At 37.6% G+C, this 15,842-nt stretch overlaps 1 protein-coding gene across 2 annotated transcripts in view; it reads left to right on the forward strand.

Moving 5' to 3' along the window:
- The window catches only part of TESK2 (testis associated actin remodelling kinase 2), a 75,494-nt gene that overhangs the window by 18,968 nt on the left and 40,684 nt on the right, over positions 1–15,842 (forward strand). Inside the window, exons 1-3 of one of the 2 annotated variants that reach the window (XM_030278866.2) lie at positions 5,306–5,427; positions 10,447–10,538; positions 14,502–14,550. In XM_030278866.2, coding sequence (XP_030134726.2) covers positions 14,506–14,550 — 45 coding nt within the window. In that variant the 5' untranslated portion in view covers positions 5,306–5,427; positions 10,447–10,538; positions 14,502–14,505. Of the gene's footprint in view, positions 1–5,305; positions 5,428–10,446; positions 10,539–14,501; positions 14,551–15,842 lie in introns of those variants that run through there. The other variant, XM_012575303.4, reaches the window with a different exon arrangement.

A 15,842-nucleotide genomic window follows, 5' to 3' on the forward strand; every position in this document is an offset into this window, starting at 1 on the left:
CAATCAACCATAGAGTTAAGGCATCCTTCTTACACATTCGTCCTCAAGGCATGAATATGTCCTTGTAAGTGTGATGACTTGGTGGCTTGACTGTGAGACTTGGATAAAATACAGCTGACCCTATGTTTTTTAAATTTTTCTTCTGCTGTCACAGCAAGGAAGTAGTCTGTGTTTGAGAGAAGTTTTGTATCAGAGCCAAATTGCTGGTCTGCTTCACTGTGAAAGACTTTTTTCCTATAATTTGGTAGGTACTCTTATGATGAAGCCTTTTCACTCTAGCAGTGATTACTTCTATCATCTCACGTGCCTCACAACCTTTATTGTTAACTCAGTCAATCAAAATTAAACTCTGTAAAACATTTAGTGCAAATGGCCTAGAATGGTAGCTAAGGGAATGTCTTCATCTCTTGTCATCAAAGAGAAAATACTTGTAAATCAAATGAAGACACAGAAGCAAACTCAAGGAAGGTCAAATATTTGGATCAGAGTGGACTGCTTTTAAGATGGTGCTTTGGATGGCAGCAAAGGTGAAGGTGAAATGGCCAGATGAAGACCAAGGTGTGTAAAAGAACGAACAAAAATTGGTGTGTGTGCTAGAGCAGCAACATGATTTTATGGAGTAGGCTGTATAAGTAAAGATCTGTAAATGTATTTAAGCAGTGAGGCTGGATGCCAGAAGGAGGGGAGGGTAAGGAAAAACTGGAAAGCAGTTAAGTTTTTGAGGAGAACTATGACAAAATACTTCCAGCTATATAATGATGATTTGGAAAATAATGAAAATGCAATGAAAAACTAGGAGCACAGCTGAAAGCTGTGTTGGCAGATTTACAATATCAGTATCAGGAAATGTTCTTCAGATGTTTATTCCAGGGCCACCTGGAAAGGTACAGTGAATATAGATCAAAAAGGCCTTGTGAAAGATGAAATCGGGCAAGATTTCAGCTATTGCTTAAAAATACTCCCCTTCAGTCCAGCAGAATGTGGAAGTAATATAAATGTTTGGATTTTCAGAGAACCCTGATAGACATATATGATGTAATAGATAAATAATAATCTAAATTATATTTAATTTTTTTAACAATAAAGAACTTTACGACTAAGCAGCAAGCTGAACATTAAACCCACCAATTTTTGCATGATAATGCTCATGAACTTTATATAGTGACTACTTCTCTGGAATGTGAGCCCTGCTGAATAACAATTAGAAGATTTCCTTTAAATACATCACTATTTCTTTACCTGTATCCATGACTTCCTCTACTTCCCACTTTCTTTTGAAGAGAGGGGTAAGGATCAGAACATGGTCTGATGTGTGTAGAGCCACCCAGGTAACCATGGCCAGGTCAAAGTCCAAAGTACTTTGATCTTGGGAGAATCAGAGTGCAAAGGGACAGTTTAACTGCCTGTCAGCAATAAAACAGGAGGCAATATCTGGTTACTGTGACCTTGGAGATGGAGTCACACACATAGGTAAGCAGACTGAGAAGCTGGAAGTGTGTGCAAAGCAGCTGTAGGATTGTCAGAATGTTTCTAAGCAGGGACACCACGATCCAGACATTGCTGAAAGGCTATTTGGTCTGATATGCAAGGGGACATAATTAATAATAATGTCATTAAAAACTTCTTAGCAGTCTGCAAGTTGCACCAGGGAGAGGTTTGAATTGCATGAGTGAATCCCTGTTTATGTTGAGTATACAGGCACATGCCTGAGGCAAACTGCCGTATAAACAAATGTTAAATTGGATCAGCAGTATTGCCAAAATATTTGCTCATTTTCTTTCTGGAATCAGGTGGTTGAAACATCTCTTCCATGTTTTTATGGCACAGAGGTGGCCTGAAAGGAGAAGAAAGATTAAAACTAAATAGTTTTGCAGGGCTTTGGCAAGGTGTGCCAGGATAGACACAAATTTTGTCTAGGGTATGACTGAAGGATAAGTAGGGATGGAGGGCAGAGCTGACAGCTCCTTCCATGTTGATGATTCAGAGTTTGATGCAACCTTAAAGACAGAACCTGTCGGTTCCTTGTTGTCAATTTGTTCTTGCCATAGAAATGCTATTTGCCAGTTGTGCTTCAGAGAAGAGAACATGGTTAGTCTTAGGTGTATTCCAAGTGATTAGCATTGTGCTCCATAATTTATAAACTGATAGTTGGTTTTATTAATAATATTGAGTATTGTCCTCTTGAGAAAGATGCCCTCTCACCTCCAGTTCTGCTTCTTCCTCCTTGCTTAAAAGATAACTGGCAAGAGAGGAAGAGTCCTTTTTTTTCTCCCTCTTCTTTGGTTTGATTAGGAATTTTGCTGTTCTGTCAGATCTTGCAAGAATACATCCTCCAAAATCAGAAGAATATATGGAACTTCAAATAATATTGCTGGTGTTACCTTACAGTGTCCCTTTAAGTGAAACAGAGCATAGCGCAATGTTGGGTATTATTTAGAGGCCAGGTAATTGGCCAGATTGTGCTGCTCTATGTGTAAGAAACTTGAGAAATTTCCAAGCATGGGAAAAGTGATTTTATAAAACAAACAAAAGAAAAGTCTACTGACCTTCCACCAAACCTTGTTCAATATGTTAAGACTGGAAAGACTGCAGGATAGCCTAAAACAGAGGATGAAAAGTTTTGCCTTTGCAAAAGCAGCTCACTTGTCTCTGGATGTGCAGTTTGTGCTGTGGACAGTCAGACCTTTGAGAAGCAGTTGTTGGTCACTTCTTGTTGCATATCTGACCTGAATATCCAAGAAGCATGCAGGACACAATGACCCAAAAAGTTGCCCACCTTCTTTTCTGAGGTTTACTTAGCTTAAGAAAAGCAGTCTGAACAAGGAAAAAGGTCCTATGATAAATTCTACTTTTACCTCAGAGTTGAGGTGAAAGAGCAGGAAATTTTGGCATGAAACTGTGTGAATTATAGAAATGGGCAAGAAATTAAGAGGTAGCTGGCAGAGTTAATGAGAAGGTAAATACTGTTTAAGACCACATTCCATCTGAGTTCCTGTTCACCTGCTACCTGTATTCATTCCCTTTTGGCAGACCTTGAAGCTTCTGTGCGTGGAAAGCTCATTTCTGAGGAAATTCTGTTGAGAGCATCTCTGACTGTGGAAATTAAGTTACTTCAAATCCTTTCCTGTTCCCTGAAATCCCCAAATTACTCCATCACAACACCCAAGATTCCTAACCTTGGTCTCAGAGGAAGTGCGTTGATTTAGCTGCTGCTGTGTATAGGTTCAAAACATAGTCCTTTTATATATTTTTTTAAATTTACATTGTTGAAATTTTCTAAGTCTATGAAAACACTTTTAACTTTTTCCTCTCACTCACGGTATTACATCTAGTAAAACTAAGCTATAACTAAAATATATTTTAAAAGTCTCTGCTCTGTGTAGACATTGACCTGTCAAACTTAGCTTGCTCATTCAAATTGGCTGGGTAAAATTAAAAATTAATGAAAGTACACAACTGACATAAGAAACCTGACAAGTAACAATAAACCTCATCAACTTAACATGCAATCATCCTGTTTAAAACCAATAAGCATGCCAAACAGGCAAGACAGGTTGTGTTGAGAATGACTCTAGATTATCTTGTTGTAATGCACTAAAGCTGTAGTTTGACCAGTTTTATTTTAAAACCAATATTACCACAGAAAGGAGGAGTCCCATGCTTGTGAACTTGCTGTTGGTTTCTGCTCAGTGCTGGTTTCTATATCCTTCTCCACCCCCTTTCCCTGATCCTTCTTGTGCTGGGATTACTGGGTGACTGTAGGTGAGGCATTTGAGGAGCTCATGTACATAAGCGGGGGGAAGCAGGAGGAAAAGCATCTGAGGACTATTTTTCTACTCAGTGCCTCGATGTTGTTTACCATACTCACCTGGGATGTTTCCAGTGCTATCCTATACTTGAAACTAGGACGGGAAGAGGCAATTTAGAAGTGTTAAACCAGACACACACCTGAAACATGACACCCTCTCCTCCCCCATACATCCCTGCCCTGAATCCATGGGCTTTGTGTCTAGGTGAGAATGTTTAGCTGAAACATGCCCCTTCTTCTTGCAGATAGTGGTGTGCAAATGAAAGTTGAAAATAGGTATCACTTGCTGCCTCAGAACTGCCGGGGGGGAGCCTTACCTTCAAAACCCATACCCCATTTTCTTCTTGCATTGGCTTATCATGGATTCAGTATTTCTTTCTGTAATTAACATATCACAGCTAAAGAAACCTCTTACTGGAAAAGATGAACAGTCTTCTGAAATAAAAGCAGACAGGCTGCTGTTACTTAAAATGTAGGTAGTTTGTATGTACCTAAGTCATAATGTTGATTTCAGTTTTAAATGAGAAAGCTGATGAGTCTTAAATTCCTGGAATACAGACCTTTCTAAGCTAATCTCCATAAACATGAATGAATTTGCCATGGGGTTAATTCAGTGTTTTGAGAAATGCATGTTTTCTATTTATGAGCTGCAGGTACTGATGTATGAAGAAAATGGGAACATAATTTCCATGAATACTACCAGTATTTGTGTGGCAATGTCCAACTGCAAGGAAATTCAAAGGCTTGGCAAGCCTTTCACTATTGTGACAGCTCCTTTCTAATAGTAGCACACATCTACATAACATTTGACAGACGGGCTAGTTTGAGTACCAAGTTAGAAATGGCCACAGCCCTGCATTCCTGGCTGGGGAAAGTCATGCTGAACGATGTGCTGGTTGCCAGAGAAATCTTTTTTCCTGCTGATGCTGTACAGCCACTACTGACACCGTGGGTGAGGTGATCTCCTGTGCAGGAACCTCTCTGCTTTGCAGCAGGGGTTGGCAGGAATGCTTTCAGTCTCCTGGATGTGGAAGCTGGATCATAGTCTATTTTCAGAAGTAAACACTGAGCATCTCCAAAATCTGCCCTGTAGCTGTAAGCAACAGGTCCTTGTATAACATGTTCTGTGAACAATGACAGCAACCACTGCAGGGGGAAAAATGGATATGGCTGGAATCAAAATAAGTTTCATAGGTCTTGGAGTGAGAAGCTTTTTCTCTGTGTACAAAACAGATGGCTTCTTCACTTGTACTAAGAAGCTGATAGTTGGGGTTTTTTCAACTTCTCAAGCTTTCTGTTGTCATGAGTTGCAAGAGAAGAGCAAAATGCCATTTCACATTTGCATAGTATGCTTATAGAAAGTCATGTCTATGATAAAGATGCAGAAATTGATGTATGGATCACTTTTATCATGAAGGATTTCTACATTGCACTAAAACAATATTGTTTCTTCAGTCTCATTTCATATCCTTACAATTTTTTGCTTCTATCCAATAGGTAAGACACAGAACTTCAGACCAGGTAATGGCTTTGAAGATGAACACACTGAACAGCAACAGAGCAAACATGCTGAAAGAGGTTCAACTTATGAATAGACTCTCACATCCGAACATCTTAAGGTACACTGGCTTTTTTCTGAATCATATAGAGATAGGTTGTCTTTAGTAGGGCTCTCTTCTTTCCAATTTTTATTTAGCTTTTTTGTTGTTGTTGTTGTTGTAGGTTTATCTGTTCTGAATGTGTTAAGATGAATGGCTAATTTAATAGATGAATGGGAAGAAGAAAAGAATTAAGAGAAAAGAACCCAAATGTGGACACAATTTTGGTATCTGGAGTTGCCAGTAATGAGTAACTTAGGTCAACGAAAAACAAGTGCTCCCATTTTAAATTTCTGATTAATCAATAAAGTGATATGAAGAGTGAAGTTTGGCTTCTTTTTGTGAGTTTAAGTTATTGCAAGTTTAACACCATTCAACTAACTTACGGTTACTAATTTTAAAATTAAACAATGCAAAATGCCATAGCTGTTTCTTATTCTTAGGTCTGCTTCTTAGTTTTTACGATTTTCTTATTGCAGTATTGCAAGGTGGGATAAGAAGGACTGAAGAAAAGAAGCTAGAGTTGAACGAATCTAATTTATATGCTCCTGGAAGGAAAAGGGTAGTTCTTGCTTTGCATTAGATTACTGCGTGCAAATCCAGAATGTTCCAAGGCGTATCTTGTTATTTCTTGAACCACTTTAGTCTTGGTTTCCCTTCTATGGTGATGTGACAAGCTATTAACATAATTGGTTGAAGCCATAACATTATGAAATTTAAAGATGTGATGACAGTGCACCAAATGACCAGTTCTCCTAAGCTGCTGTTGCACACCTGGGATTGATTTCTGATCTCAGCCTCTTTTTGAAAAGTTTTGGAGACACAGTGAACTCTGTTACTTAATTTCCTTTTCTTCACCATTCTGTTACATAGTTCAGACCTAATACTGACTCCTAAAATCCTTTATAACCGATTTTTCTGATCCTTGAAATCCTATCTCAGTCGTCAGCAACTGATTTGTATCAATATTACCCTGTGTTTCCTTCAGTATTTATGAGGACACGTGTCAGAAGCATTTGAAATATTTGTAAGGAGCATTACTTCATGTCTGTTTTCCATTATTCTTTTTCTTAAATCCTCAAAAACATGCAAACTTAAAGAATTCTTACTCATAGTAAACTGTGTTTGTTTTATCATAATATACTTATTCAAGGGGTTTAGTAATCTTTCCCTAAATGCAATTCCTAGTCTGTTTTTTCTGCTCCAGGGTGAGGTGCATTTCAAGAAATGTCTCCTTCTGTTTACTTGTTGTTATTTTTTTTAAATTAAATTGTCTCATCTATCTGGTTATTTGGATTTCAGGATCATTAACTGTGTCTTATATTTATTCCCCACATTTTTCCTTCACTTCCTTTTTTCTGAATCCTTTGATAAGCAGTGTATGACCCTGGGACTGATAAAGCTGCTTTTTAAATAAAGTTTGTGAAAGAGTAACTTTCCAAAGTAAGATTGGCATTGTCAGAATCACCAGCTCAGTACACTTCATCACTTCCTTTATCAACTTTGTGTGGTTGGTAAATCTTATTTTAAAAAAAATAATCTAGCTCTACAGCTCTGTTCAAAATCAAGAATTTAATTTGGGTTGGGATGAGGGAAAGTAGGAAGGGGATATATTGAAAGGCTAAAAGCATTCAGTTTTCCCTAAATATAACCCTGCCCCCTCTTGAATGGAATTACAGAGGTGTTGCTGAGAACAAAAATTGTGCTCAGTCCTAAGTAATTGCTGAAATTTAGGTGTCTTGTGAAGTAAAAGAGATCATGTTTGTGATGTACTGGTCCCCTCTGGCCTTAGAGCCTATGAATAATTTGAAGTCAGCAGTGTTACACAGATGGTCCTGAAGGAAGAACAATAAAGTATTGATTTATTATGAAGCAGAAAAGGAATTTCATTTGTTCTCCCAGTTATTACCCAAGATTGGCAGAGAAATCTTTTTCTTTTTGTGCTCAAGAAAGCAGGTATGAGTGAATACATCAGAAAGAAATTACTTAAATAGAAATGGTCTATCTTTGCACAGGTGGTTTAGAAGAGTAAACTGCATTTGATTTGTGAATTGCTTGATTTGAGGCTTCTTCAAAAAGAGCAGGCTCTCTGGTAAAATACTGCCTTTTTCTTATTTGTTAGGTAAGTCCCCTTGCAACAGGGAGCAGTTATTCCTACAGGAAGTACAAACAAGAAAACAATATTTAGTTTTAGTTGTTTTTTTACTGAATGCACAGTAAAAACTACTTTTCTGTGTAGGAGATAACTTTGTTTTTAGGTGTTACTGATGTAATTTAAGTTTCTGTTTAAATTTTACTACAGTGGTCTCAATTTCTTTATGTCTGGGAGAAGATTTTGCCCTCTTAAATGTTACCTGCCTAGGTGTCTGTATATACCTGTTTATAAACACACACATGCAAGCTTCTCTATTAGAGATTTATGAAGTCTATTTAGATTTCATAAATGTGTAAATCATTGGTGCTTCTACTAGTCTTGTGAAACAGCTGTTTCCTACTTCAGAAATACATAAAAAATAATTAATATTAATTTGCACTTAATGTGGTGAGAGGTTGTATTGCTTGTCTGACAACATTGTGCAGTCAGATAAGAGCAGCTGTATTTAAAGAGAATATCTTCTTCCAAGAAGTTCTAATATATAACTTTTCCAGGGGCTAAGAATTATCTCATTTTGCTGTTAAATATTTCTTCACCTAATTTCTTTCCTTTGAAGTTGTTCAATGTTACTGAATAAGGTGTTTTGTCACTAGCATCAAGTTCACTTCTCTATTGATTAGCCACTGGATCTCCTCCACATGCCTTGTTGTCGTCTGATTTTTACATAATACATCTCTGAGCTTCCTCATCTCCTCTGAACTCTGGGACTACCTCCTGTTAACTTCCACTCTAAACAAGTTTCTTTCCTTCCTGTTGCTAGCCAGTATGGATACTAATGGGTTCTTAGGCTGAAATGTTGAGATCATATTTTGTAGTGGTTAATTAAACCAGGTGAGGGCTGCAAGGTGCTCTATCAAATGGCTTGTAAAATTATGGAACTGGATAAATTCTCCAAAATCTGCTCTCAAACCATCTCAACATGTGTAGGATAGCAAGGTAATGTTTTAGAAGGCAAATGTCAGATTCAACAAGGAGGCATTTATTTTAGTACACTAAAACCTTCCTTAGGCTGGAAGTGGCGTTGTGTTTTTGAACATCCTGATGAGTAAGACCTCAAATTTGTTATTGAATCAGTGTTTTTGTCTGAGAGCTCTTCTGTAGTTTATATAGTTAATTGTTATGGAAAGAAGAGTTTCTTCTTCCTTGTAGTGCATTTGGTAGCCCAGGATCATCATTTATCCTTTGGGTAATTAAAAAACCCATCCCTTTGCCTGTGCTCTAAAATATATAGCAGCTTTTTACAAGCTGTAAATTCCAATGTGTCCACAGTTAGCTTCAAGATGTTATTGTGAAGGTTTTGGTATTTTTGCTGTTGATTGCACTGATGTCACTAGTAATATTGCTGACTCTTTGAAAGTGCTTTTGCTTCTGTGCTGTCCATATCAACTCCTTTTTAGAGTTACAGATGCCTTTTGTGGTTTTTATCCAGACTCTGGTCACTCTTCTGGATTGTGAGTTTGTCAGCAGTTGCTGACTTCCTTCTATTCCTTTGCTCAGTAGAGATTACCTAAAGGTGCATCTGTGTTTTTACCTTAATGATACTTATGCACATCTTGAGGAGATGGAATTGGCTCATGGTGGTTTTGTTTCTCTTGGTGAGTTTCAGTTTTATTTGGAGAAGCACTGATCTGGGTATTTAGGCTTTAAAAGCAACAGGCTTTATTTGCCATGGAGTAAAAGGCTAACGTTGAATCTCCACACTCATTCAGTATTTCTGCACTCAAATTCTGCTCTTGGCCAGCTATATAGATCCATCTTGATTAGAAAAGAGAAGTAAGTGAAGAGCTTAGTTTTCACTTACCAAGTCCCTAGTAAGTCTACCGTCCCCATGGTAGGATCATAAAGATTCCAGTGGTCAAATATATGTGTATATGTAAGCTTCTAATGTATTTTCCATGAAGAAAATGGGAGGCTGCCCTCTATTAGAGGATTTATTTTGGCAAAAAATTGAACTTCTTCAGTCTGTTAAGGATATTTTAGAATAGAAGACTCCAGCTCTTGCAGCTCCAGGCATGATGGTAATAAATAGGGGATTTGGGAGGTTTTTTTTTCTCCCTTCCCCTTGTTTCCTATTTCAGCTAGCAGATGTGATTCTAGAGGCAGAGTAGGTGTTAACTACAATGTAGTAACTTTTAATTCAGTCACTGTCTGGTGTTTATAACAAACTATGTATGAGACCTGTTTATCTTTTTTGTTTGCTGGTAGTTCTTCAGGGTCCAGGTCGGGGACATTTTAGGAGTGTACAGGGCAGAAGCAGACAAATGGGGTTCAAGGAGTGATTTCTTCTGTTTCCACCATCAACCTCATCTCCTGTCTCAATCTCACTCCTGCATACAAGATGAACACAGAGAATTAAAATGCTTTTCTTCCTCTGATCTCCATTTCTTCCTGCCTTGGCTGTGGGATGTGCTGGTTTTATCACATCTTCCCTCAGACAGATGGTGAGAGGAGGTGTGGAAAAGTGAGCTGAGGTTGGGGTTTGTACCATGTGATGTTTACTATAGCCACTTTAATACAGGTTAGCTGATACATGGGAAAACTGTAATTGCTAGTGTTAGGGAAAACAGGGATTTGGAGCATTTCTCTACTTCTTTATTAGCTTGTGTCCTGTTTAAAGTGCAGTGCTGTTCAAAGGTTGGGTTAGATCAAGGACCATGGTTTTGAAAGGTCTAGTGTAAGCTTGTAGATGTGCTCTACCATTTTGTTACTTTCCTGAATGCTGATGTGCTGCTGTAGTCATGAGTTTTTACTCAAATTAAGAAAATTGGTCTGGAAAGGACTCAGGAAATCTCCATCCTTGTGTCCTGAGCGTGGGAGCCTTCAGTCTACTGCCTGAGAGACCTGATAGCTTTTTTTTTTTTTTTTGTTCTGGTAATATCTTACAGATGTGTTTTTCTCATACAAATGAAGTGGTGTGCTACCAATGATTCTCCATCTCTTGTGCTGTCTCTTAAATTGGTGTATCTTCAATTTTGAGGTAGAATTTCAGTCTTTAATATCACTATTGTTTGCATGAAAAAGTATTTCTTGATCTGTACCTTGGGGACTTAATTTAAAACATTCTCTACACAGAAAGTCTTAGCTCATGTCTTAAGTGTTCTCGTGGGAGTGCTTGGAGGTATTGCTGCATGTTTGGCTGTGAGCATGCAGGCAGATTGACTCATTGATTAAATCCACCTTCTTGTGTGTGCAGCACACAAATAAGCACACTGTGTGCATATTCCATGAACTCCTTTCAAGGAGAATTTTATTTCATCTCCTTTGAGACAAATCTATTGCCCTGGGAACACAATACTAGGGAATTTTTTTGCGTGTAGTTTTATCCTTTCAAACCTTCCTTTTCGTAAAATTGCTTGTGATGGACTTTGTTACAATAGCCAGAAGGATGGATTTTGTCTTTTAACATCCTTTATCCTGTATTGAACAGGAAAGAAAATAGCTTTTTCTTCTCTTTGTGTGTCATGGTTATCAAAAAGGATTATTTTAGAAATACAGTGTACACACAGTAGAAGAGAGGCTGTATATGTTACAGAAATTCTAATTTAAATGCCTTACCTCTTCTAGAATCAAGATGCAAGTGTAGAAAACTTAAAATAAATTTTTAATCTAGCATGGTGCCTAAACCATTAAGGAGGGCCTTAATGAAGACTTAATATTTTTATTTGCCCTCTTCCTTCTCCAAGTCAGTGCAATGAAAAAAGCATGTGTCTTCTGAACTTTTGTCTCTGTCACTGAGCTTGTACTAGAGGCTTTTGCATTGGTGTGTTTGGTTTGTTTCTTTTGTTTAATGTTATTAAAGTGCTGAATTTTCTCATACAAGCTGTAAATTTTTGAGGGCATCAATTTCTTTTGTTGAACTGTAGCTGCCCCATGTTTATCCACAGAGCAGGAATGTGTCCCAGTGAAGTTCTTTTAACTGGAAGCATGTGTTCAGTGTCTGGATATCCAGAGGCTGTATGATCTGGATATTAGTTTTGCTAGATAAATTAAGGCAAAGATTTCAGACTGAAGCTGCAGTATTTAGTCTGCCCTTTTCTGTCCAGGATTTTCTCCCTTGCCATCTGACTGAACTGAAAGTAGTTTGTGTAATCACTGTGAAGGACTAAGCAATATCCAGACTTCTCTTGGTTTTGTTTAGGAGGACAGGTTTTCCAGATTGATTGTTTATAAAATGAGATTTCCAACATGTGTAGAGTTTGCTGACATTTGTTAGAAAGCATCTGGTAGTGGAAATGTGCTTCACTCTATTTAGTTGGGTGGACTCAAGTATCATCATTTCTATTTGCAGCTTCTAGGAAAACTTTTCCAACCAGATTTTGGAAGTGTTTCAGCTTGCTGATAAGGCCAGATACTGTCTTGAAAATAAACTTCCTTAAATCTGCAAATGATCTCCTGTTTTGTGGATGACTGGCCTATTGGAGCTCCTTCCAGCTAGAAATGCTTATAGGAAGTGTAACCTTTGGCTGACAAGCCTTTCTGCTGTAGTTCACCTACAAGCACATTTTGGCTCGGGAGACAGTGTGTCTAGCCAACAGGAATAATCTCAGCTGTGCTGGACCAGCATGTCAGCTTCCTATCCACAGAGCTTGGAATCTCATCTGGGGCAATCTCAGAAATTGAAACCATGTTAAATCTTGCTTGCTAATTGCATTTCCCAGTAGCAGCTGGGTGTATTATCTTTTAGTGAAAATCCTTTCCAACAATGTCTTGTAGCAATTCTTGGCTTAACCAAGTGGTTTATTATTGCTTGATAAAACAGCGAAGCAGAAGTTTTCCAGGAATTTGGATTGCTTGAGGTCTGTTTTATCAATCTATTTTCCAGAGCCTGAAAACTGAGATTCATTCACACAAAGTTTAAATGGCTTCAGTATGTTGCTTTCAAACTCATTAATTCTGTCTTTATCAGTGTATTTGGTTTCTCTTTTCCTGGGTAGTAGTTTCTAAATATGTGGGGTTCATAAATGTATCTTTATGTCCAGCTTCTTTTCCATGAGATCATGATATGGAGCTTTGTTTTTTGATTTTTTATTCTTAGAAGAAATACTAAGCATGTGAGAATTTTTAAACTCTTACTCTTGGTAACTTGATTCAATGTGTCTTTGCTGCCTTAAACATAGATTCACAAAGGTAATGAATATGTTTCCATCGAGACTTCCCTTGACCAAAACAGATGAAAACATTATTATTTTTATTTGCTTGATCTCCTTTTTTGTTGAATGAAAATATTGCCATAGCAGGTTAATTTTGTGTAATTGATAGACTAGATATTAATTTGGAAAGTTGTCTTATAGAGAAATTATTATATTGGAATTGTGTACTTTCCATTTTTGCTTGTGAGTAAAGCCATTGACACCAGGCCTGATAGGTCTGGAGACTTTCAGAATGCACTAAGAAATAGATTTCTGTTCTAGAAATCTAGAGCAGAAGATTGGGCTTTTAGCAGAATCTGGAGTAGAAGTCTGGGTTTCTTCACCTCAGGAAGTTTAATTTGTCAATTTCTTTACAAAATTGTTCATATGTTCATTGCAGTATGAAGTGAAACTCAGAGTGAGAAATGCTTTGCCTACCTGCTATATCTAAAAGAAGCCTCTTCCCTTTCCCCTGAGGACCTGATCATGCCCTATGATTCTACATTAAACAAGAGGAATTGGATTTTCAATGTCTCTCAAATTAGAATTCCTATATTCAGGGAATATTGTTTGAGTGTTTGAGGTGAGAGCAGGCAGTAGAAGTTCTAATTCAAGTCATGCTGCTACTTTGGTTTTAAAAACAGATTTCCACAGCTCAGATTATGCAAAGGACCTTACCTATATTATTTTTCTTTGGCTGCTTGTAATTTACCAGTCAGCTGTTAGACAAGAGAACAGTGAGGATCATTCATTTCCTCAAAAGCAGCTTAGCTGAACTAGCACTACATGTCTTGCATCATTTTGTGTTTAAATTCAGAAGTGTTTCAGGATAGAAAAGGTCCTTTTCCTTTGAGTTGTTGTCCCCAAGATTCCTGTCACATTTAATGAGATCATACATGTCTACCTCTTACTTGCAAAATGGAAATTTCTGAATGTTATGGAAATTATAGACAATTTGTTTTTTGCTTGCTGAGACCAAACTCTAAATGTTAAAACTGAGAATTAGTTAATCAATAAAGAACAAACACTTGAACTGCGCAGGGACGGCTGTAGTGTTTAAAATTTTAGCTTTACTGAACTTTCTCATGGGAGATGTTTACTAGTAGCATTAATTTGCATTTTGTCACTTTGAAGTTCAGCTTGTATGGTAGTAAAAATGAGCTTTCAGTTGTTTATGGCACATTCTGTTGCTCTCCAGACAAACAGAGGGTGGCAATCATTACTATTAACAGCAGGAGTCTGAAAATTGTGCAGTATAGGTAGCACTTGAGGAATGTGTGTATGCTGGATACTATTGAAACTTGCTTCTATCCAAGTGTAGGAAAGAGGAGTTTGGGGAGGGGAAGTATACGCTGCATATGTGCCCTCATATTCCTGAGTGGTTAAGAATGGGATATGAAGAAACTTCTTTATGCTTAAACAGCAAAATGCAAAGGGAAGTAATTTTGTGTTTGTGCAGACCAACAGTGGATTACTTGGCTTAAACATCCTTAAAATAGGACTCTGAGACTGTTCCTTTCTGCATAAATCATTATATGTTGGCCTCTGCTTATAGTTAAATTAGTAACTTTCCATTTTGAGGTTGAGCTGTCTCCTGTGCTCTCTTGGAACTGCTAATTCAGATTATATTGTAGTGTAGATACATGATTTTTTTGTGCTGAGATGTTTAAATAATCAATGGTGAGGTATGCAGTGTCTGTGAGGCTGATTTTTTTTCTTCTTTTTTGGTGTATCCTATATTAGTTTTTTTAAAGAACAAAAAAGAGGGGGGGAAAAAGCCCAAACCACTTTTCTTTTCTTGTTTCTTGTAGGTTTATGGGTGTCTGTGTGCATAAAGGACAGCTGCACGCTCTTACGGAGGTAAGACTATTTCATAATATACATACTGAATATGAAATATTCAATTCTCAGGACAGATTCTGCAGTTGCCATTCACCTTCAGTGAAGTTTCTTCTATGGTGACTGGTGAGTTAATCACTCACTGTTTGCTATGTTAAGGGAAGACTGCAGAATCAGTCCTTAGAACTCCACTCACAGCCTTGTATGTCTTTTCTCCTCAGAAGCACTTACTGGGGTGAAAAAAAAGCACAGTAAGAACATAAAACTTCACTGATCATGTTCTAAATGAGAGATGTGCATTACCATTGAGCTACTCATAAATATTATCATTGTGTTTAAGTCTTATTTATACTCCAGTTGTACTTTTCACAAGTGAATCAATAACGTTTCAGCTGGGTCATGTTATTGTATTCACTCCCTATTACTTTCACATTACAGCTTAATCTGGGTCCCATAAAAATGAATTATTCCATTGCCCATGTACCCTGGTCAGGATCTGGGTATCAAATATGAAGCTGAAGTTCTGTTCATAGGAGTTCCCACCCAGCTTTATTGGGTTGTTTGTTTAATCCTCCTGTACTGCTCAGGAAAAACAAGAACAGAGAATTCTCTTGTTAGGAATAGTGCTGCCTGTTTTGAGTCAAAATCAATAAAATGCTTTGCCTGTTGTATTAGTCTGAGTACAGGCTGAAATGAAACTCTTGGTTTGTAAAGTTAAAGTTTCTTATTTACTTCTGTTTTGTAGGAACCGCTCAATTAAAAGATTACCCCTTTCCCACCCTTCCAATGACAAGTCTGTTATTAATTAGCAATTCAAGCAGGTTCCTGGTATGGTGTGCTTGCCAGGAACTGCTGTAAAATGAGGAGACTGAGGAGCTGTATGCCAATTAGCAGGATATGTGTCACCATCACTTTCTGTAACTTACAGATGCCACTCTGAGGCAAAGATGCACATATGTGGGCAATGAATTTCTTCACCTTCTGGGGTGACAATTTTGCAGTTCTCATTCTAGCTGCTATTGGAGTGATGCACTCTGGTTCAATGTCTATATTTCTAGACGAGCAAAGGTAAAGATACTTCCAGAAATTTCAAGACACAGCATGAATGTGAGCAATTTGCCATGAGAGGGACAGTTTATTTGATTTATTCTTTCTGGGTTTTTTCCTTCTCCCTGTGCTCACTAGAGGAAACATTCCTAAGATGGCTGATCAAATTATTCAGGCAGGCTTTGCTAATATTATTGTTGATTTCTTTTGGATATCTGGTAACTTAAAACAGGGAGGTTTTGGGCCATTCCACTCACTAAATATTA

The sequence above is a fragment of the Taeniopygia guttata genome, chromosome 8, assembly GCF_048771995.1.
Source record: "Taeniopygia guttata chromosome 8, bTaeGut7.mat, whole genome shotgun sequence".
Lineage (NCBI taxonomy): Eukaryota > Metazoa > Chordata > Aves > Passeriformes > Estrildidae > Taeniopygia > Taeniopygia guttata.